Source organism: Dromaius novaehollandiae, chromosome 2, assembly GCF_036370855.1.
Source record: "Dromaius novaehollandiae isolate bDroNov1 chromosome 2, bDroNov1.hap1, whole genome shotgun sequence".
Classification (NCBI taxonomy): domain Eukaryota; kingdom Metazoa; phylum Chordata; class Aves; order Casuariiformes; family Dromaiidae; genus Dromaius; species Dromaius novaehollandiae.
The window spans coordinates 4,231,665-4,252,805 of record NC_088099.1 but is presented as its reverse complement, the minus strand read 5'-3'; the positions used below and the strand labels follow the sequence as shown (position 1 = coordinate 4,252,805).

General features: G+C 44.8%; 1 protein-coding gene across 3 annotated transcripts in view; it reads left to right on the top strand.

Annotated features, from left to right (window-relative positions):
- VIPR1 (vasoactive intestinal peptide receptor 1) overlaps positions 1-21,141 on the top strand; it is a 122,321-nt gene that overhangs the window by 41,110 nt on the left and 60,070 nt on the right. For 2 of the 3 annotated variants that reach the window (XM_026096319.2, XM_064505674.1), the window contains exon 3: positions 18,441-18,548. The exons of the other annotated variant lie outside the window; for it this stretch is intronic. In XM_026096319.2, the coding sequence (XP_025952104.1) occupies positions 18,441-18,548 (108 nt within the window). The remainder of the gene's footprint in view (positions 1-18,440; positions 18,549-21,141) is intronic. 3 annotated transcript variants of the gene reach the window in all.

The window sequence follows — 21,141 nt, the reverse complement described above, 5'->3', positions numbered from 1 at the left end:
CTGTGGAGGACTGCTGCACAGGGGATGAAAATCCTTCAGAAAGGGACTGTTGAGAGCACCTGTGCACCTATTGCACTAGTCTCTTATATGGAGACTTCCAGGCTGCAAAACTGGGTGGGAGTTTGGTCAATTCAGACGAGGGTGAGAATTTGATTTAACCATATCTTTAGTGAAGCAAGAAATAGTTTTGGTTGTGGAAATTCAGTTTTCAATAGATTCTTTAAATCCTGGTCACCAGAGCTTTGCATTTTTTACAGGACCTCTTCAGTTTTATGACATCTTTGTGGTCTGATTTACAGCAGTCTTGTATGTAGTGCTGCAGTCATAAAGCTCTAATTCTAGCTCTAAAATCTTCTAGTTCCTAGGAGGGACCAGCACACCTTCCTTGGCACACTCTGTAAATGAGAGGAAATACCTTGGGGGGTTATTTCCCACCAGGGAAGTGGGAGGTTGCAGGACTTGGATCGTTGGTCTGATATTCAGCAGCACTATGGAACAAATGAAATGCCTACATTTTTAAAAGCATGTGAGCAACATATCTATGCTTCCACTATAGCCAGTAATGATTTAATCAGTTCCCACATGGTAATGTAATTCAGTTATCTTGAAATAAGCATTGTTTGAAATGGCTTAAGGTATTTAAGGCATATCCACAAGGGTATCTGTACTCTTAAGGAGTGGTCTAAACATAGATGTCTCATGCAATGTAATCGGCTCAAGCATGTCTCACCAGGCCACTGGCTGCTGCTCCAGTAAGACATGGGTCTCCTGTGCTTTCTGTTTTGTAGACTGGTGCCCTAAGGTGTCTCAAATGGTATGAGATGTCTCAGGCAACTAAATTGAGCTACCTGTATGTAAACACAACTGTAGCATGTATAGGCACTTGCCATTTAGCTATGATCTCGAATCCCAGCAGCATGGACTACCCCAACAGGTAAGTATCCTATATCTTCAGTGATCCCAAACTGCAGCTAGACATGGGCTAACTTGGCTCAGCTAGGAAAGGTATGAAAGTCCGCAGCTCCTGTTGGTTTGAGGAGAGTTACTGTATTGCTAAAATATAGTTATGACATTGCCTATACCTTTTCTGCAAGGTGATACAGATGTCTCTCTGCTGGGTTTCGATGTGTTGGGAATTGAGTTTCGGTCATACTTCCCCCTGTGACACAGCCAAGGAGAAGGTGCTGCTGGGTTCCATCAAACACAGCTATACCCTAGTACTGGCCTAGGGAAATCTGTAGTTTTGTCATGTGTGAGGTGTCTGGCTTTTCTTTCTGGACATGGGTCACTCATGGCAGGCATGGCTGGGATGCGATAGATAAGATATGGCTAATGACCCAGGTCATTCATGGTTGTAACGACATGATGCAAACATGAATCATGCACTGTGACGGCCTTAATTTTCCATCCTAAACATCCACTCCATGCTAGTCTAGTGGTTGTTCTCCCTGAAAACTTAACCCCACTTGATATCCATAGACTATTGCAACCGCAGCAGTGCTATTGCTGAAATTAAGTTGGCTCCTGAGTCTCTTGGCCTTAGTTTTCCTCCTTTAAAATAGAAATAGTAATATCTGCTACTTAACAGGGGTAAGGTAAGGACAAACAGATTGAAAGCTGCGTGGCTGTTTTGTGATCTGCAGTTATAAAAGCACCTTGTGCACACAGAATAATGGAAAATGCAGCACTTTGGCAGCACTGACAGTTTCAGTTCTCAGGAAGCTGCTGTGCACCTGGAGGCAAATAACACCCCCAAAGAGAAAATTCAGGGCATCCAAGTTAGATTACCTCTTCTCTTTCCCCACCTTTCTTCGCCAAAATAAATCTGTATGCAGTATTTTACATCAGTCTCTAATGGCTGCGGGTGCAGTTTTTGTTGGTGATATGGCTGCAAGTCTTTTTTTCCCAACGAGCTGCTTAGGGAGTTCCTCAGCGAAGCTCAAGTTATATGTAACGCATTAAAAAAAAAAAGCCGTTGCCCTAGTTCCCTGTGCCAAGCAATGCAGTACATTAATGGGCACAAAGAGGTAGGAGCTCCAGTCCTGAAAGTCCTCCAGCATCCATCATAGCAGAGACATTTAGCGCAGTGTTTATACTCGTCTCGGTGCATTTATACTGCCAGTGACTCCACAGCGCTGCTTTCTGCAAGGTCGGTGTATTTTATGCAGCTGGTAACAGGTCAGCTCTGTGGGTTCAGCTGTGCAGTTCAAAAGGTTCCCAGTTCATCCCAAAGTTTCATCAGACACAGCACGCAGGAGTCTTCCTTTCCTTCCTGAAGCCTCCCTTGAGAGCTGAGTTTGGTCCTGGAGGAAGAAACAAATTCTGCTCTTGGCTGTCCTGGGGCAACTCCAGGATCACTTCAGCCAAGTCAGGGCTGAGATGTGCATCCCTTCACGGAGAGCTCTTTCTGCCTCCCTGCCGGATAAGCACGATGAGACGCTTTTGGGAATCACCTTGCAGAATGGAGTTCCTGCGCTGCCGAGCACCTACCCCTGGAGGAGACTCCACCCTGCCCAGCAGCCCTCCTGGGAGGTCTTCCTGCTTTTCTCTTTGCACTCTGGCTGTGCTTGGAGAAATGCATGCAGGGCTGCTTCTCTGGCTGCATCTCCTGCATTGCAGTCTAAAATAAGTAAATATAGCAAAGCAATTCCACAGCCTGGGGTTCTCCTAGGTGTCTAGTAGTTTTAGGAGCGTATAATGAGTTGAGTTCCTCAGTCCACTGGTTACTTTGAAAATGCTTATATGCAGATTTCAAAAGTCAAAAATGTGAACCCAGCTACACTGAAAAACAGGCTTTTACTCCTGGTATTTTTTCAGTCGGGACATCTGTATGCAACACACTGCTTAGCTGATAATGCAGTTAGCAACAGTCGGGAAACTCTCTCACAGATTAGGAAAGGGTGGTTGAGGGGACTTCTGCTTTCCAGGCCTGCAGACCGTGGCAAATCTCTCCCCGGATGGAGTGTTGCTGAGGGCCCAAAGGCATGCTGCGAGGCGGATCTCACCACCTCAACTGCATCGCTTCTTGCTGACTTGCACTCACTTTTGTTATGTAACAATCCCAGAGCACAAACTGAGGGATTTTGTTTTGTTTTGTTTTGTTTGGAAAGAAAGCTTCCACTCTCCAGGGCTGCAGCTTATGAACTGCTCAGTTTAATTTGAAGTTCCCAATCAGAAAAAAAGAAAAAAGTAAGCCTCTCTTTCTTTCTTATTTTTTTAGCAGTGAGACAGCCAAAGCAGTCAAGTCTAGGTCAGCTGGCTGTGCTCATTATCTGTTTATCTCATTATTGCTAATCAATTCCCTCCACAATCAGATATTCTTTCGGAAGTGTGAGAGTCATTTAAGGATGGCATTGAGCAAGGTACTGCATGACGCACGTTTGGATGGAGTGAACAGCTCTGCAGGCTGTGCCGTTGTGCAGGAAAGCATGATGCTGTAAGGTAAACAGCCTCCTTGGAGAGCGGTGGGAATATCTGATAACGCTCTGGTGTGGGAATACTGACCCGAACTTGGTGATTACTTTAATGGCATGGAGGTTTTGGATGTGGGCGAAAAGATTCAAGAAGATAGAGAGGACAGAATCTAATGATCTAAGCAGATGGGATGCACTTTTCTTCATTAACGTTGTTCCTTGGCTTAGAATCACAGAATAGTTGAGGTCAGCAGGGACCTCTGGAGACGGTCTAGTCCAACATCCCTGCTCAAAGCAGGGTCAACCAGACCAGATTGCTCAGAGCCATGTCCAGGCAGGTTTTGAATATCTCCAAGGGTGGAGACTCCATAACCTCTCTAGATAACTGTTCCAGTTTTTTAACCACCCTCACAGTGAAGAAGTATTTTCTTATGTTCAGATGGAATTTTTTGTATTTCAGTTTGTGCCCATTGCCTCTCATCCTGTCACTGGACACTGCTGAGAAGAGTCTGGCTCCATCTGCTTTACATCCTCCCATCAGATATTTATACACACTGATAAGATCCCTCCAGAGCTTTCTCTTCTCCAGACTCAACAGTCCCAGCTCTCTCAGCCTCTCCTCATGAGAGATGCTGCAGTCCTTTAATCATCTTAGTGGCCCTTTGCTGGACTTGCTCCAGCAGGTCCATGCCTTTCTTGTGCTGGGGAGCTCAGCACTGGACACAGCACTCCAGGTGTGGTGGCCCCAGCAGTGCAGGGTAGAGGGGAAGGATCACCCTCTACCTGCTGGCAACACAGCCCGGGAGACCATTGGCCTTTGCCACGAGGATGTATTGCTGGCTTATGGTCAACTTATTGTCCACCAGGACCCCCAGGTCCTTCCCTGCAAAGCTGTTCTCTAGATAGTCAGCTCCAAGCCTGTACTTACACTAGGGGTTATTCTTCCCCAGGTGAAGGACTTTGCACTTATCTCTATGGAGCTTCCTTCACTTTATGTTTTTTCAGGATTTGTTTATCTCCAAAAGGGAAAACCTGCTTGGTTTCTATCCTGAATTCTTGCAGAAGTTAAGTGGAAGTGAAATGAGTCCAGAACTTCACAGCTGGAGGCTGTCAGCATCTCACAGGGTCAGACTGCCGTTTTATATATCCGTACCCTACAGTTCAGTAACGTGGGGACAGCTGAGGTGATTTTGTAAGTTCCAGTGTGGGAATTGCTAGTAGCCATCAAGGAGCTGCTGTAGTTGAGTTGTTTCTACTACTGATTTGTTTAATGATAGCTTAGGTACTTCAGCACTACGCTTTATATTTGCAGTCTAGACCCATCTGTCTCACGAGCAGGATTTGAAACCCAATTAGAAAATCAGAAAAGTGCAAAATACGAAATAAAATAATGCCAAACCCACCCTCACTCCCCGTTCACATGTGAGTAACTCAGACACGCTTCACACTTGTTGTGGGCAACTGAGCTGAGTCCTGCAAGCTCATCATCAGCATTGTTATATGCAGACAAATCCTAGTGGGGAACAGCCCGTGGTGTTTATCCTCCATTAACTGCCTTCACAGTTCCAGAAACCTACAGTGGGCACTGGCTTGACAGACCAAATCTGGGGCTTGGGTTTCTTTGTCCGCCTCTTTTCAAGAAGTCAAGACATGTTTGATGAGAGAAGAAGCAGTGAACATATGGAAATTAAAAGTCAGACTGGAAAAACATTAATGAAGTTTAAATGAGGAGTCTGTTTATTCATCACCATCTGTTTATAGTGCAGTAAGATAAGAAATAATTAATAGTTCCTTGCTTGTAAAATTTCAAGTGAATTCTTACCTTTCCAGTTACATAAGACTTCCCAGGATATATGACGCATAGCTCTGGGTTCGTATGATGGCCCTGTTATCAACAGTTCTCCAGGTCCTCCATCAGCACCCAAGACCAGGTGCTACGTGGCTGACTGCAGCATGAGGGCTTCACTTGTGTGCTCTAGGTAGTGGAGGTGCCCCTGGTGGCATGATCCTGACCCATTAGCAACACATCAGAAATGTTAACCTAGCCAATTGTCATGAACATGCATGCTGTGCCTCTATGTGCAGAAGGCAAGGAAGCTCTAGAGCAGTTTATGAGCAGAAAGGAATGGCTTTAGCCCATGATTAAATCATCAGCTGTCTGTGCAAGGTAGGTTATCTGTACTCCCATTATAAGAGGGTTTGATTCAGCTGTCCATTTGTCATTTCAGAAGTGTCTCAAAAGTCCCGTGGCATATCCACCAGCCCCTCTGAAAATGTTTCATATATCCTGGGATATCACAGATGGCATTAAATGTCTGCTTGTTGGTACCTAAATGAAGACCTCAGGAGCCCCTTGTCGCAGTCCGAGCCTGCCCTATCATCCGAAGTCCGGACACCTATCATATCCAGCAGGACTTCCATTATAGAGATGAAATTCAAATGCGGATCTACGCAACACCTAATCACTCTGCCTTGTACAGCTAAGACTGATTTTTGCCCTGACCTCACCTTTCTATAGACGCAGTCATGAGATAAGGCATTACAACATCTGTTTTCTGCCTTAATACACTGCAGGGGTGGAGGCTTTGCCTTTTGTTTTGCCTGTTGCTGAAATGTCCTGGCTGCAACCTTTCTAACAAACAGCAGTGTTTATTTGACTTAGGAACAGCTGTCTTGTAGCTTTGGGGGATTAACAGCCATTTAATGGACATAAATCTTGTACTGAAAAAGGCATTTTGGTTTCGAGAATATCTAACATTTGGAAATGCCTTCAGGCTTTCTGGTTACTTTTTTTTTTTTTTTTTTTTTTTTTCATGGGATAATATATAAATGCACAGTGTCGGTTACGCAAAGGTTATAAAAATAAGCAGGAGAAAATGCCATTGCTACAGACCAAAGGAAAACAAAGCATTTTCAAAGCTTTGGATAATTGCTTAGATGAAATCTGTTTATGCAGAGCTTTGAGTTTGTTTCTGACAATAATTTGTATTTGTTCCCCTCTTGTCCCATCAGATTTATCAGAAGAAATCTCCTTCCTGAACTTTTTTTTTTCCTTTTCCTGCTGACTGTATCAGGGAACTTTCATGATGATATCCACCCTTTTTACATCGGCTGAGTACATTGGAAAATGTTGCATACGCCATAAATTACGTTGAGCTCCCGTTACAATATATGGCTGTGATCCAAAACCTGCTGAAGCCAGTGGTGACTTTTTCCACTGATTTTACTGCGCACTGGACTTTCTGTAACCTAGGTGCCTTTATTTCTTGATATCTGAAGCTTTTAACATAGGAGAGTGAAATTGTGGAGAACTGTGGAACTTGAGGTCAGAGGTACCATGCTTTACATCTACCAGGTCTATACTGGGCGTCTCTTACAGAAAACTTGTAAATTGTAGGTGCCTCACAGATTTAGCTTTTCTTTTTTTCCCTTTCCTTCTAACCATTAAATGTGCCTTCATTTTAAATGAAACCCCAGGTGAAAATGCCTTTCTGTTCCCCTTGCCCCTACCTACAGAGCCAAGGTATAGGTCTTCCACACAACCTTTCCTTCCTCTGCAGCTGCCCCTCAATTTGATGGGTAAGGTGAGCAACCATTACAGCACATTTAATATGAGAGCCAGACTGTAAAGGCTTCACATGGATGAAGCCCTCTCCAGCTATGGAAGAGGACAGCAGAATCATAGCCAGCATCAACTGTATCTTTCTAGTAGTTGGGACAGGCGGTCGGTAGCTGCAGTTAGTTGCAGAAACTTCCTTTATACCCTTCCCTTTTCTAGTGGGGGTATCATATCTGAGCCCAATATTTGCTCTGAAGAAGAGGAACAAAGCCGAGATCACAGCACTGGCTGAGAATCTCTTCCCTTGACAAAGCAAGTCCTTTGGTCTTGAAGGTACAGGGTGAGCTTGTGGAATAACAACAAGGTAAGGCACTTAAAAATAAATACTCCTCTTCATCATGCCATTAATTACTTTAGGAGAGAGCCCTCCAAAGCTGGCTGCAGACCGATACACCTTCAGCATGTTGCCAAGGGGAGACTGTCGCTCTCCTATGTGCTTTCAAGGAGCAGGTCTAGCTGAGTCAGTCAGTAAGACAGGTCTCCTAAACTCCAGTCTTGGTGCTGCCATTCAGTTTGCCACACATATTTAGGCAAGTCAAGGAATTCACTGTGGTTGGGCCAAATGTTGGAAGGTTGAGGAAAAGTCTGATTTTCACAGCACTTGGGCCATCAGTGAGAGCTGCTGCACTCATGTCCCTTCCTTGCTTTGTTAGGAAGCCCCACAAAATCATTAACACACTTCTCCTCACAGCACCCATGTCTCTCTCTCTGTTAGGTGAGGTAGAGATGCACAGAGGAGCTGCAGCCTGAGTCAGTCCCGTTTCAGACCCTGCACCATCGGTGTAGTCGCTGTTGCCTCCCCTAGAGTCAGAGAAACATTTCTTGAGGATGAGCTTAACTATCTTCACTGTGAATTGCCATTGGGCGTGCCAACATGGGAAAAGCCATGCAGGGAAGTTAGGTACCTAAATTTAAAGGAGCTAAAGCTGGTTCTCCTTAACTTCTACAAGAGCAGGAGGATTTCAATGAGGAATGAGGAAGTCCTGGAATAACCTTTTCAGCATGCTACATGTCAGGGTGCTACAGGACTGTCTGTTGACTAAATGCTGGTGAGGAGATAAGTTATGTTTTGAGCAACTCTGTTTATAAATCTTTGTCTTAAATATTGGCATCTTTTGTTTCAGTTTAGACATGTGAAAAGAATGATCTGGAGGGATAAAAAAAAGAAAAGTGTTTCTTTAGTCTGTTGGTTAAAGGCCAAAATATTAGAAACTCTTTCTTTCACGTTTCCTACTAGACTTTGATGATGGAAAAGCTCATAGGATTTTTGTACTTAAAAATAATCCTCCAGAAATATTCTCTGGTGATTTCTTTCATGCTGTTTAGAATGACTCAGTCTGGGGGCTTGGAGTGAAGTTTCCTTCATATGTCTTTGATTCAAATTCCTGCAAACATTTAAGAAGAACGACATCTCAACATTTCCTGTTGAGTGCCTGGACAGCTTCTACTAGAAGTCACTGCAGAAGTGCAAACCATTTGTTACAAGAAATAACAGCAGTTTTAATATTTTGCAGCTTGTAAAATCGATATCTCACACACACTTCAGAAACTGAGGCAAAGTCCAAGATAAACTCTTTCCACTTGTACTCAGTCTGGGAATCCTTTTTGCTTGCTGTGATTGCCCAGGTCCATTTTCTGCTGAATTTGGACTGCAGGTGCTTAACTGGGGGAAGAATTAAGGAGCATCTGTATGCTGCAAATCAGCAGTGCGAATTAGTGGTGGAAAGGAAATGCTACAGCGTGAGGGTTTTGCATCTCTGGCAGGACTGTGGTTTTCCTTTAGCGAAGTGGTGTCTCTGTCACATCCTGCCCTTGCCTATAGTGCTGGAGCAATAGCAGGCAGCATGACAGGCAAAAAGCATCCGAAGCAAATGCAATGCCGTGCAGACTTGAATCACAGAATGAGGTTGTAAGGGACTTCTGGAGATCATCCAGTCCAACCTCCCTGCTAAAGCAGGGTCGCCTAGAGCACGTTGCACAGGATTGCGTCCAGGCAGGTTTTGAATATCTCCAGAGAAGGAGACTCCACAGCCTCTCTGGGCAACCCGTGCCAGTGCTCTGTTACCCTCACAGTAAAGTTTTTCCTCATATTCAGACGGAGCTTCCTGTGTTTCAGTTTGTGCTCATTGCCTCTTGTGCTATCACTGGGCACCACTGAAGAGTCTGGCCCCATCCTCTTGACACCCTCCCTTCAGATATTTGTATACTCAGGTCCTTCTGCGCAGAGCTGCTTTCCAGCAGGTCAGCTCCCAGCCTGTACTGGTGCGTGGGTTTATACCTGCGCAGGTGCAGGGCTCTGCACTTCCCTTCATTGAGTTTCCTGAGGTTCCTCTCCACCCATCTCTCCAGCCTGTCAAGGTCCCTCTGAATGGCAGCACAGCCTTCTGGTGTATCAGCCACTCCTCCCAGTTTTGTCATCAGCAAAACTGCTGAGGGTGCACTCTGCCCCTTCATCCAGGTCATTGATGAATAAGTTGAACAATAGTGGACCCAGTACTGACTGCTGGGAGACACCACTAGCTACAAGCCTCCAGCTAGACTGCACTGCTGATCACAGCCCTCTGAGCTCTGCCATTCTGCCAGTTCTCAATCCACCTCACTGTCCACTCATCTAACCCACACTTCCTGACCTTACCTATGAGGATGTTATGGGAGACAGTGTCGAAAGCCTTGCTGAAATCAAGATAGACAACATCCACTGCTCTTCTCTCATCTACCCAGCCAGTCATTCCATCATAGAAGACTATCAGGTTGGTTAAGCATGATTTCCCCTTGGTGAATCCATGCTGACTACTCCTGATCACCTTCTTTTTCTCCAAATGCTTAGAGATGACATCCAGGATGAGCTGTTCCATCACCTTTCAAGGGATGGAGATGAGGCTGACTGGCCTGCAGTTTCCTGGGTCCTCCTTCTTGCCCTTTTTGAAGACTGGAGTGACACTGGCTTTCTTCCAGTCCTCAGGCACCTCTCCTGTTCTCCATGTCCTTTCAAAGATGATGGGGAGTGGCCTAGCAATAACATCCACCAGCTCCCTCAGCACTTGTGGGTGCATCCCATTGGGGCCCATGGATTTGTGGATGTCCAGTGTGCCTAAATGATCTCTAATCTGATCCTCCTCGACCAAGGGAAAGTCTTCCTTTCTCCAGACTTTCTCTCTTGTCCCCAGGGTCTGGGATTCCTGAGGACTGGCCTTAGCAGTAAAGACTGAAGCAAAGAAGGTATTCAGTAACTCTGCCTCCTCTGTATCCTTCGTCACCAGGCTCCCACCCCATTCAGCAGCAGGCCTACATTTTCCCTTGTCTTCCTTTTGCTACTAATGTATTTGAAGAAACCCTTCTTGTTGTCCTTGACATCCCTTGCCAGATTTAATTCCAAATGGGCCTTAGCCTGCCTTGTTGCATCCCTACATACTCTCACAATGTTTATATATTCCTCCCAAGTGGCCTGTCCCCTTTTCCACATTCTGTATACTTCCTTCTTCTATTTGAGTTCTACCATGAGCTCCTTGCTCATCCATGCAGGTCTCCTGCCCCCTTTGCTTGACTTCTTACTCATAGAGATGCACTGATCTTGAGCTTGGGGGAAGTGATGCTTGAGTAGTAACCAGCTCTCTTGGACCCGCCTTCCTTCTCAGGCCCTAACCCATGGGATTCCTCCAAGTAGGTCCCTGAAGAGGCCAAAGTTTGCTCTCCTGAAGTCCAGGGTTGCGATCCTACTTCTTGCCCTGCTTCCTCCTTGCAGGATCCTGAACTCCACCCTCTCATGGTCACTGCAGCCAAGGCTGCCCCCAGCCTTCACATCTCCAACCAGTCCTTGTTTGTTTGTTAGTACAAGGTCCAGCAGCACACCTCTCCTCATTGGCTCCTCCACCACCTGCGCCAAAAAGTGATCATCAATGCTCCGCAGGAACCTCCTGGACTGTTTGTGCCTAGCTGTGTTGTCTTTCCAGCTGATACCAGGGTGGTTGAAGTCCCCCATGAGAACCAGGGCCTGTGATCGTGAGGCTCCTTCCAGCTGCCTGTAGAAGGCCTCATCGACTTCCTCCTCCTGGTCAGGTGGCCTGTAGTGAACACTCACAGCAGGGTCACCCATGCTAGCCTGCCCTTTAATCCTTACCCATAAGCTCTCGATTCGCTCTTTATCCACGCCCACCCCCACCCCCCGCAGAGCTCCCTACATTGCGGTTGCTCTCTCGCATAAGGAGCAGTTCCACCACCTCGCCTTCCTGGCCGGTCTTTCCTAAAAAGCACGTAGCCATCCATGACAGCATTCCAGCCATGCGAGCTATCCCACCATGTCCCCGTAGCTGCAATGAGATCACGGCCCTGCGGCTGCACACAGATCTCTAATTCTCCCTGTTTATTCCCCATGCCGTGTGCATTGGTGTACAGGCATTTCAGAGAGGTAACTGAGCATGCAGGTTTCCCAGGAGGGGTGCAAGAGGATCCTCCACAGTCACGTCCCGTACGCACTTCCCTGGCTGCATGAACCCGCTGGAGGCATCCTGACTTGAGCCGCGTTTTGCTGACTACATGGTCTCTATAACTCTCCCCTTCCCCCATCTTTTCTAGTTTAAAGCCCTCCTTACGAGGCTGGCCAACCTGTTGGCAAAGACATGCGTTCCCCAGTTAGTGGGGTGAAAGGGGACACATTTGCTCCAGAACAGACCCTCAGAGCTGATAAAAATAAAAACACAAAGAGGAGGAGCTGAGCAGGAGCGATGCCCCAGGGTGCAAGTGTGGGGGGAATGGAGTTGGGGGAAGGAGTCCCAGCAGTGAATACAGAAGGGAAAGGTTGAATTTTAGTGGGGGGTGAAGAGTGGGAGAATTATTATAATGAAATCTTGGTGCCCAGCTAGCCCTGGTCAAAACTAATCTGTCACATAAAAATAAAGTAAAACCCGTTCTGCAAGTCCAGGGCAGGGAATGACGGGGGAGAAGGAGAAATAGAAAAGGTACAAAGGAGAAATGGTAGGTAATAGCTTCCCTACAAAAAGCCATTAAATAATCTAGGATACCTCAGCTTGAAAAAGACATGCTTGAGGAGGGATATAAAAGAGGGTTTTATGGTTTTTCTCCCCAGGGAAAGGGAGTCTGAATAGGTTATAAATATTTCTGTATTTGTAAAGCGACCAGGCAATTCCTAATGAAACCAGCACTGAGCACGTTCAAAGCAAATTTAGAAAAACGTGTACTTCTTCATGCCATGGATAGTTCAGCTGTGCAACTCCCTGGCCTGGGAGGTTATGCATTGTAAAAGTTTCTGTGGGTTCAAAAGCAAAATTTAATTGCATTTAATTTTTAAAAAGATTACAGAAGAAGAAGAATATATTTGGGATTTTTTTATTATTACTTACAATTTTTGAGATGTAAATAGAAAGCTATCCCTACTTCAGGAAATCTCAGCCTCTGCTCGTTGGTCAGGCTGGGAGTCTGTGCCAGGGCAACATTTCTGTGCACTTTTTATATACTGTGCACTTTTTATATTCTGTGCACATTTATATACTTCCCTAAATCCCCAACTCGACATGGGCTTTTCTGGAGGAAGGAGCAGTAGATCTGTGCCGCTGTCTTGCTCTGTGCTTGAGGCAAGTCCTCCAGGCAGCGGAGGCCATTCAGGGCTATGCTTTAATGGCGCAAACTTGACCTTCTAGTTAGCTAGCAAAAGGCTGTTTCCGATCTGCAATATGGCACGCCACTTCCACCAGCTTTACCCTTTTTCTTTTTTTCCATAGTGAAACGGAGATGCTAACATGCAGGGTATGCTGAGCTGGTGGTGGTGAGCCTCATCTCCGGCCAGGCTCTCCCTCTTTCTGTATTACCCTGTGTGCAAGGGTGGGGATGGCATTTGCACCGCAAGCCGTGCCAGCCCCGAGAGCCCTCGCCGCTGGCCTGGCTCGGCTGGCATGGTACGGACCAGAGGGGGTTAACTCAACTTGGCTGCGGTGGGTGAGCAAGGAAAACAAAGGAAGGAAGGAAAGGAAGTTAAGCTGAGAAGTCATAAATAGAAGCACTTTGGTATTTGTAAAAAAAGAAGGATATAGCGCTGAACTGTTAGAGGAAATGGAAGTGTGTTTTGTGTTCAGATTTTGCCCTGCTTAGTAATAACCCAGGGCTCAGGATGGATTTTCCTACCCTCTGATGTGACTGAATTCAACTTGTCTCAGCAAATTGTTGCAAAGCCTGTCTTTTTGGGTCTCTTTTCTTCAGTCAGGTGAAAACTTAACGTTAGACTAGGTCAAAGAGTATCAAATGCAATGATAATCAGTTGTAATGAAAGCAAACTGGGCAAAGCAGGGGAGGACGTCTAGGTATAACTTCCGCACAAGCTATCAGTGGGGGAATAAATGTCACCTAATAGCTATTTACAGCCCTAACTCCAGAGAGGATGGAAACTGCCTGCTGATATCAAACCGGAGTGAAAATGAGTTTCCATTGGAAGCACACCAGGTTATTACCTGGGAAGGTACTAGTGATAGCACAGCTTGGCTTAATGAAGCTGCACTTTGCCTTGCTGACCCGTGGCTGGTGAGAAGTGAACAGAGATCCTGAGAAGCCCCAGGTGTCTAAAGAGCATCTTTACATCTGAACATGGATTGAAGGAGCAAGACTCTTCTGAGCTAATGTCTTCCAGAGACCTGGAGTAGCTCCCGCTCGTAAGGGAGCATTTGGTGTGAATGAGAAATGTGCTGAAAGGTTTTCTTTTTTCTGAATTGGGAGTTCACCTGGATTAAGACCTTGCCTCAGCACCAGCCTACTGCCATTCATTTCTTTCCTCGGCCAAACCCAGTCATATCTCAGAGTCATGGCAGAGCTCTGTAGATTCATGTTTATTCATGAAGGGAAGCTGTTTTCTGCTGCTTCCCAGATAAGCCTTGACCGTATATTTGCTGTGCACGTAGATATAACTCAAAGAAATTTCTTTGCACTCTAATCTGCCAGTTCTGCAAACCACCGTGTACCTGTGCCTCATACAGATTGACCTGTTTTCCATTTATTAACCTTTTAAAGGGAGGGAAAGCGAGAGCCTGAGCTTGTATTCACACTTGGCAGTGATGGCAGAAGAGGCTATCACTTCCTGTAGCCGGGGGGCTTATTTAAGCCACTGCAGCTGAGTCTGACAGGGACAGTGTCAGCACCTTCAGACATCATGGACATTGGCCAGTGAGCAGTGGCAGCTGGGGAAAGGCATCTCCCGCCACCCTGGGGTGGTCACCGCTGGCAAACAGGCAGGGAGAAGAGCTATGGGGGGAAGCCTCTGTCCATGCCGTGATGTGAGCCTCTTAGAGGAGGGCTCTCCAAAGCCTGGCCACCTACGGCCAGGGCAGCCCAGGCAACTGGCTTGCAAAGAGAGAGGTTTAGCATTGAAGATAAAGATCTGGGTCTGGCTTGCAGCCAACAGCTTCTGACCCCTTCACTGATGGTTCTCCTCTAGCAAGACTGGAGCAAGACTCTTCAAGAGGGAGAGAGATGGCTGCTGTTAATTACACTGATTGCATGGTTTACAGCAAGAGGATGAGTGGTTTGATCTGCTTATCTGAAGAAAGGCTAAAAGGTAGCTTCGTTAGAGTCAAAAGGGATTTCTCCCTGTGGGCTCTGGAAGAAGATATTTGGCTCCAAAGGATGCTTCACAATCTGCCAGACAAAAGCATGACAAAGCAGAGTGTCTGGAAGTCCACTGAAACAGTTGAAAAGAGAAGAGTCTTTATACATACATATATACACATTATATCTGTATAATGGCATGAGTTTAAAGAGTATACCTGATTACCCAGGGATGTGCTAAATGCTCCCATCTTTGAAAAAGTCAGATGCTTGCTTTTACCCACTGCTCCTCCAGACTCACTTTTGATCCTTTGCAAGGCAAAAGACAGCCCTTGGTGGAACAGCAGTGTATATTCTTTGGTTTTTGGTGAAAAGGAAAGGAGCAGAGCAGTTCTTTTGATTGAAATGGCATTAAAGGGTTTGCCATACTGTTTGCTAGGGTTGCAATATAAATGAAAGGTGAATGCCTGACTCATTCCCACCTGCTGCCTTGGATAAGGATTGATGAAGGCCTTTGCATCCTTCTTGTAGGCATTCAGTGCAAGGGAGAAGACAACATTTATAATTTATTTTTGGAGAAGCCCTTAGTAATCACTCAATATAATTTGGTCAAGCAAAACAAACTCATTCTTGGATCCATGAAGGTCAAGTGATGCCAAAGGAAAGACAGGGATTCGCTTTTTATGAGACATAGCAGCTCTTTCCCAGATGGTTTTTTTCACATATTGGACTGTTGTAGTGACATGACTCCATATTGCCTGCTATTGCCCCCTCATCCCAGCAGTTTGCCAGGGAAAAGTCGATCGGTCTGCTGGTAGACTTTTTGGAGAAAGAAGACAATTTTCTGGAAGACTATTTGATAAAGGCTGTCTGCATCCTGGTTTGGAACAACAGGCACAAACTTATGTCTGACCTCATATAGGCTGACTGCGTTGTGAGCAGTAAGCATTGGACTACAGATTCAAAGCACCTTACAGGTGCCAGATCTTCATATTGTCTAATTCATTTCAAAGAGGAATGCATTTTTTTCTGTCTTGTATTTCAAACAAGAAACTTGCATTTCAGACAAGTTTTTATAATGAAAGCATTAGACATTAAGCTTTGTTCTGATTTAGAGCTAGTATGAGTTAATTGTATCTCACTTAATTTCGGATGCCTCAAAAGTAAATATCTAAACATGAGTTAGTCATGGCAGGCCACCTTCTAGTCACTAGAGAAAAGAGGATACCTCCAGAGAATTACTCATTTGCTCTACTTTAGATAACCATCCAAGGGTGCCATGACGCCAGCCAGAGCTTCTGTTCTCATTGACTTCCCCAGGTTTACTGACACATCCAACTTGTAGATGCATAAATTTAGGTATATGAATCCCACCCATAAAACCTGGACCCTCCCTGACAACTACACAAATAATGTCAACAAACATGGGGGGCCAGCAAGGAAGAATGGTGTTAGAAGAGCTAATAGGCAGACATGAAAGGTCTTTGCAGACGCAATAATTTTTAATGATCCACTCTGTGTGTATCTTGTAAATCCAGTGTCATATGTCTTCACCTTATTTAAATCAAAGTGCTGAGCAAGACTGAGCTTTTAACATGCATCACCAGTGGTAGTGAAAAATACTTTCATAGAAAAAGGTAGGGATCACAAATATTCTCAAAGTGCGTAATTCAGAAAATTTAACAAGCCATCTTATACTATCATCTTGTATTTCATTTTGCGTTACAATCTGTCCTGGGATAATGGGTTCATTATAATTATCAAGGCTGATGGAGGTAAAGATTGTAGAATTCGAAAGACTGTCATGAAATCATCTGTTTTCCATGGGCAGAATACCTAATATCATAATACTTTTGGAGCTGCTGGCTGTTTGGTAGCAGATAAATATGACTCTGTGGGAACTGAGCTTTGTAGCTGATATTAGAAATCTGAAAATTGAATTTTAATGCATGATACAGTAGAGCTTGCACCAAGAAGATATTGTCAACTATTCCTTTTTCAGGCTCCAATAAACTCACCTCAGGACTTTATTTGAAAAGTTCTATTTACTCATGAAAGGACGAAGGAAAAACTTGTGCAGTAACTGAAAGAGAGCTGAGGTTTCTTTTTCAGCTTCAAAGCATTCTTGCATGCTCCCTTCATTGATCTGAGACAGCAAGCTGCCTCCGTCTGAAACAACTGATGATGACACCAGGCTTTTTCTTAGCATAAGGGGTAAAAGACAGTTTAAAAGAGGTACTTCAGAGCAGGATATAATTACCAAAGAAATGCAGGTTGACAGTGGTTTTCATAGTTGCCTTTACTTGCAAGTGGAATGCATTATCTCAGAGCTTTCCTCTTCATATCCTGGTTTCTCTCACGAGGCTGTTGACCTTAAGAACAACACTTTAGTCACAGTTGGGGAAGGGTTGCAATGTAACGCGGCATGACAAAGAACTGCTGAGCAGAGGTGCTATGAAGAAGTGACTTTTAGGGAGGTCTGATGACAACCCATATATCTAGTCCAGGCAGAAATTGAAGTGCACGTCTGTTGGAAATTTCAAGAGGGAAAAAAAATGGTTTCAAAATTGTAGTAAAAAATCCTAAAATCTGAAGCATGCTGAGGCAAAAAACAAGCGTGAAATATTTAAATTCAGGTCAACCAACTTCTTTTGGCTTCAGTGCTAATGTTACAATATTCAACAGTATAGCATGTGTGTTAAATCATTAATGTCTTATGATGAACTGGAAATAAAATGACAAAATCAGAACACCATATTATAACTCTGCAGAAAGGATGTGCCTGGCCATTTTTTCTCACAGGAAGTTACTATTCAATTCAAAAGATTATTTGGAAATGTTTAGTTTTAATAAAATCCTATGGTTTCAGTCTGAAGTTTGCTCCATTGGTTATTGCTTCTTTCCTAGCTTGGATAGGACTTATACCACAACCGTGTGTCACCGCAGTACATTCCCTTCCATAGAGGGCAACTCATGCGGATGGCACTGTCCCTTCTCAGCCTCCTGGAGCCTCTTGGGCCTTTTCCCTTTTTAAAGCAAAATACATTTCTTGAGATTTGTATCAGGATTTGGCTCCTGATCCCTCGGATATTGTCAGTGTCCTCTTCCTACTTAGCACATTTTCTGCATAACCATCTAATTTCACGGGGAAGCAATGCTAGCGACAGAAGTTTGGGGAAAGCAGAGAAGTGGGAGCATGTCTTACACTTCTGTGCATTTTCAGATCAGGTGTTTTAATGCGACATGGAGAGGTAAGGGCAGGGAAGAGAGACATTTAATTAAGCGTTTCTGCTTTTTTCATCTAAGAAAGGCACTGTTCACTGTTAACCCTGATTTGTCCAGCGCTGCACAGATTTGCTGTTCTCTGTGTGTGAATTCCTGAAAGCTACAGACACCCCCAGTGCTGAATTTCAGGGACCAGGGTTGTTGAAAGCTACACGTTTAAAGAAAATACTCCTGTGTACTCCAGGCCTTATGCTCTTCTTTCCAGCTTGTACTCCTCATTTTGGGCTAAAAACATATGTTGCTAAAGCCCTATTTGATTTGAGATTTTTTTAAAACATCTTCCATTTCAGGCATTTAGGAACTGCTGGTAAGTTAATGAAAAGAATATAATCCTTTGTTCAGCAGGTGACTGTGATTCACACCCCACCAGCTCCACCAAGGTAGCTGAGCTCCAAATTCCTCTGTCCTCCTGCTAAGGACATGCCTTTCCTTCCAACAAGGGCCTGCGTCTCGGTGGTAGGCTCCACATGCCTTTGCACCACTCATCTGCTATGCCACGGTTCCTTTGCTCTGGCTTCATACATCATGTACAGCAGTCACTCGTGCTTGTCCTACCATCAGCTTTTCTCTTTTACCAGGTTGCAGAAGGCAATGGGACAACATTACATGCTGGCCCAAAGCAGAAGTGGGAGAAGTTGTGGTGAGGCCGTGTCCAAAGTATCTCAGATTCCTCACCAATTTTCTCGGTAAGCAAAACCAGACAATTCATCTCAATGCAATGGTTTTATGGCTTCACTGCCCGTAGTGTGTTGCATTGTATCATAACAAAAACTTCTCGGTACAGATGGAGGGAGAACAGGCTCAGAGGGGCTCAGGATTTGCACAAAGTAAGGAGGTCTCCAAGCCATAGATGAATACCCAAACCATTAGGGCGTCGTCCCTATCCTTCTTCCAGGACAACATACTACTCGAGATCATAGGGATGCAAAAATGGCTCCTGGTGAAATCCAGTCATATTGGTGGTGTGCAGCGAAAATTTAATCAATGTATGTAATAGTATGTTTGTTGTACAAGATGGACAGTCTAGCACTGTATTAATTAAGTCTCTAACATAAAATAAGCAAGCTGAAACCAAACGTAATAAAATATTTTTCTGTTGAGATAACATTTGGCCACTAGCCAAGAAATTAACCTAACAAATAACGGGCAGGGAAGGTTAATGGAGAAAGCAGGTTGATGCGCTGGTCGGCACATTCTTGGAAGCTTTAATTTAAAACTCGGGTCTTGAGGGCAAACAGCAAGAGGACATTTTCTCTCCTGCTAGTTTACAGTCATTATTTAGTATTTTTATTATAATAGCCCTGCAGGCCTCCACAGAGAAAGAGGCTCTTTTGCTGTGGAGGTTATGCATCAAGCTAATAAGTGTCCACTTTTGCAGACTTGCACTCCAAATACACAAGACAGATTATAAGGGTGAGTAAGGGTACAATATTGTCCCTGTTTAACAGACCAAGCACTGCTTAACGAGCACACACTGATTAGACGACTTGCCCAAGGCCACACATAAAGTCTTAGCAGATCCAAAAAGGAAAGCCAAAAATCTCTGCAGTCCCATCCTAACGTTGTAATCTCACTGTTTCCAAAACTCCCCAGTATTTCATCACTGCTGAATCAGTACCCAGGAAAAGCAGGCAGAAGCTGTTGTGATGTCCCAGCTGGCACAAGAAGACTGCTGTGCTCTGCTCCAGCTATGTGGAGGAATTGCTTTTAGTTGATGCTTTGTGTCCTCCTGTCTCCTGAGCCCAACGTTCACTCGCTGCGTTTTAGAGACCCACCAGAGTCAGTTAAACAGGTAGAAAGAAAGTATCTCAGAAGTACCAATAACTTTTCCAACTAAGAAAATTTCCCAGTATTTCATCCCACCAGAGCAGAACAATGAAACGTATATGATATATGTATATGTATATCACTGGAGCTGTGTTAAGCTGATGAAAGCAGGATGCCTTTAACTAGGCACTAGGATAGGCTTATGAGACTCAATACAGTTGCTCACTCAGGGGCCTGCGTTGCCCTCTAGATGCCCTAGGACATCTCAGCTGGCCTCTAGGTTCCCCTGTAGAAGGGTGTAGATCTGCCATGGCTCATGTGTCACTGGAGGTCTCAGAAACCTAAGGGCATCTCAAAAGACTTATTTTTAGGCAAATGGGTGGTTCCTGTTCTGAGAGAAGTCTAGACTCCATTAAGAGCAGTCAGGGCACCACTTGAGCTCTCTGTACGCTTATCTCAAAGTGCCAGGCCAGGAAACAGCCTCAAATGCAAACCAGCCCATGACCCTTCTCTGCATATCTGTGTTGTAGCTTGGCTGCTGGCATTTGTGCTGTTCTGTGAGCAGCGAGCTCAGGAAATGTCGTCTGGCCTTGCAGCTGGCAATGTCAGCAGCCTTCTAGGAGGGGGTTCACATGTCACCCCCATCGCTTGGGATGAGTTTCATCTGGTTAAATGTAGTTGTCTGCATCTGACTGTCATCTAGGGTTTCCAGCCATTGGAGAGCTGGTCCATTTGGTCAGTGATGGCTAGAATATGATTCATCTCATCTTAAAGTAACCATTTAAAGAGATCTGTTGAATGGCACCTTGAAAATGCCTGTTTCTCCCCACAGAGTGTGAGGAAGCATAGAGTGACTTGCTCTGTGGGAGGAAGGAGATTCAGCACTCAACTTCTGCTGTTTCTAATGCAGTTGTATACATACTAGTTACGTGTCTAAGTTCCCATTAAAGTCAACAGTAATATAGTCAGTGCAGCCAAGGGATGTCTGTATTTAGGGACCTGAACAGCTCTGTTGACATAATTTGCTGTATTGATCAGATGCCTGTTGAGTGTAGTGGAAGCACTAAGCTCACAGGTGGTCACCTGCACTGTAGATGCTGAGGGCTCAAAACAGTTTCCTAAACGTAACATATAGAGCTATTAGAGATACCCTGGGACATCTAAGAAATCCATGAGAATGTCTCAATTGGCACTAAATACCCGTATTTGGGAAACTGAATGCTACCCTGGAATGGCACTAATATCAGCTAATTTTAGAGTCTATCGTATGGAAATTTGCCTCTGAGATTGTTCTACTGTCAGTGGTGAGAAATAGATTCTTTAAAGGTGCAGTTCAGCTCACTTTTAGACTTCTACTTCAGGATGAGTTGAATAGCATTTTAAAACTGACTGTTTCTCTCCATCAGCAGCAGAATGATCGTGGAGCGGCTGTGGCAGATGTAGATGTCTTACAACATCGATGAATCCCACCTTTGCAGAACATATGTGTTAGCATCTCTTTCTGCAAACAGA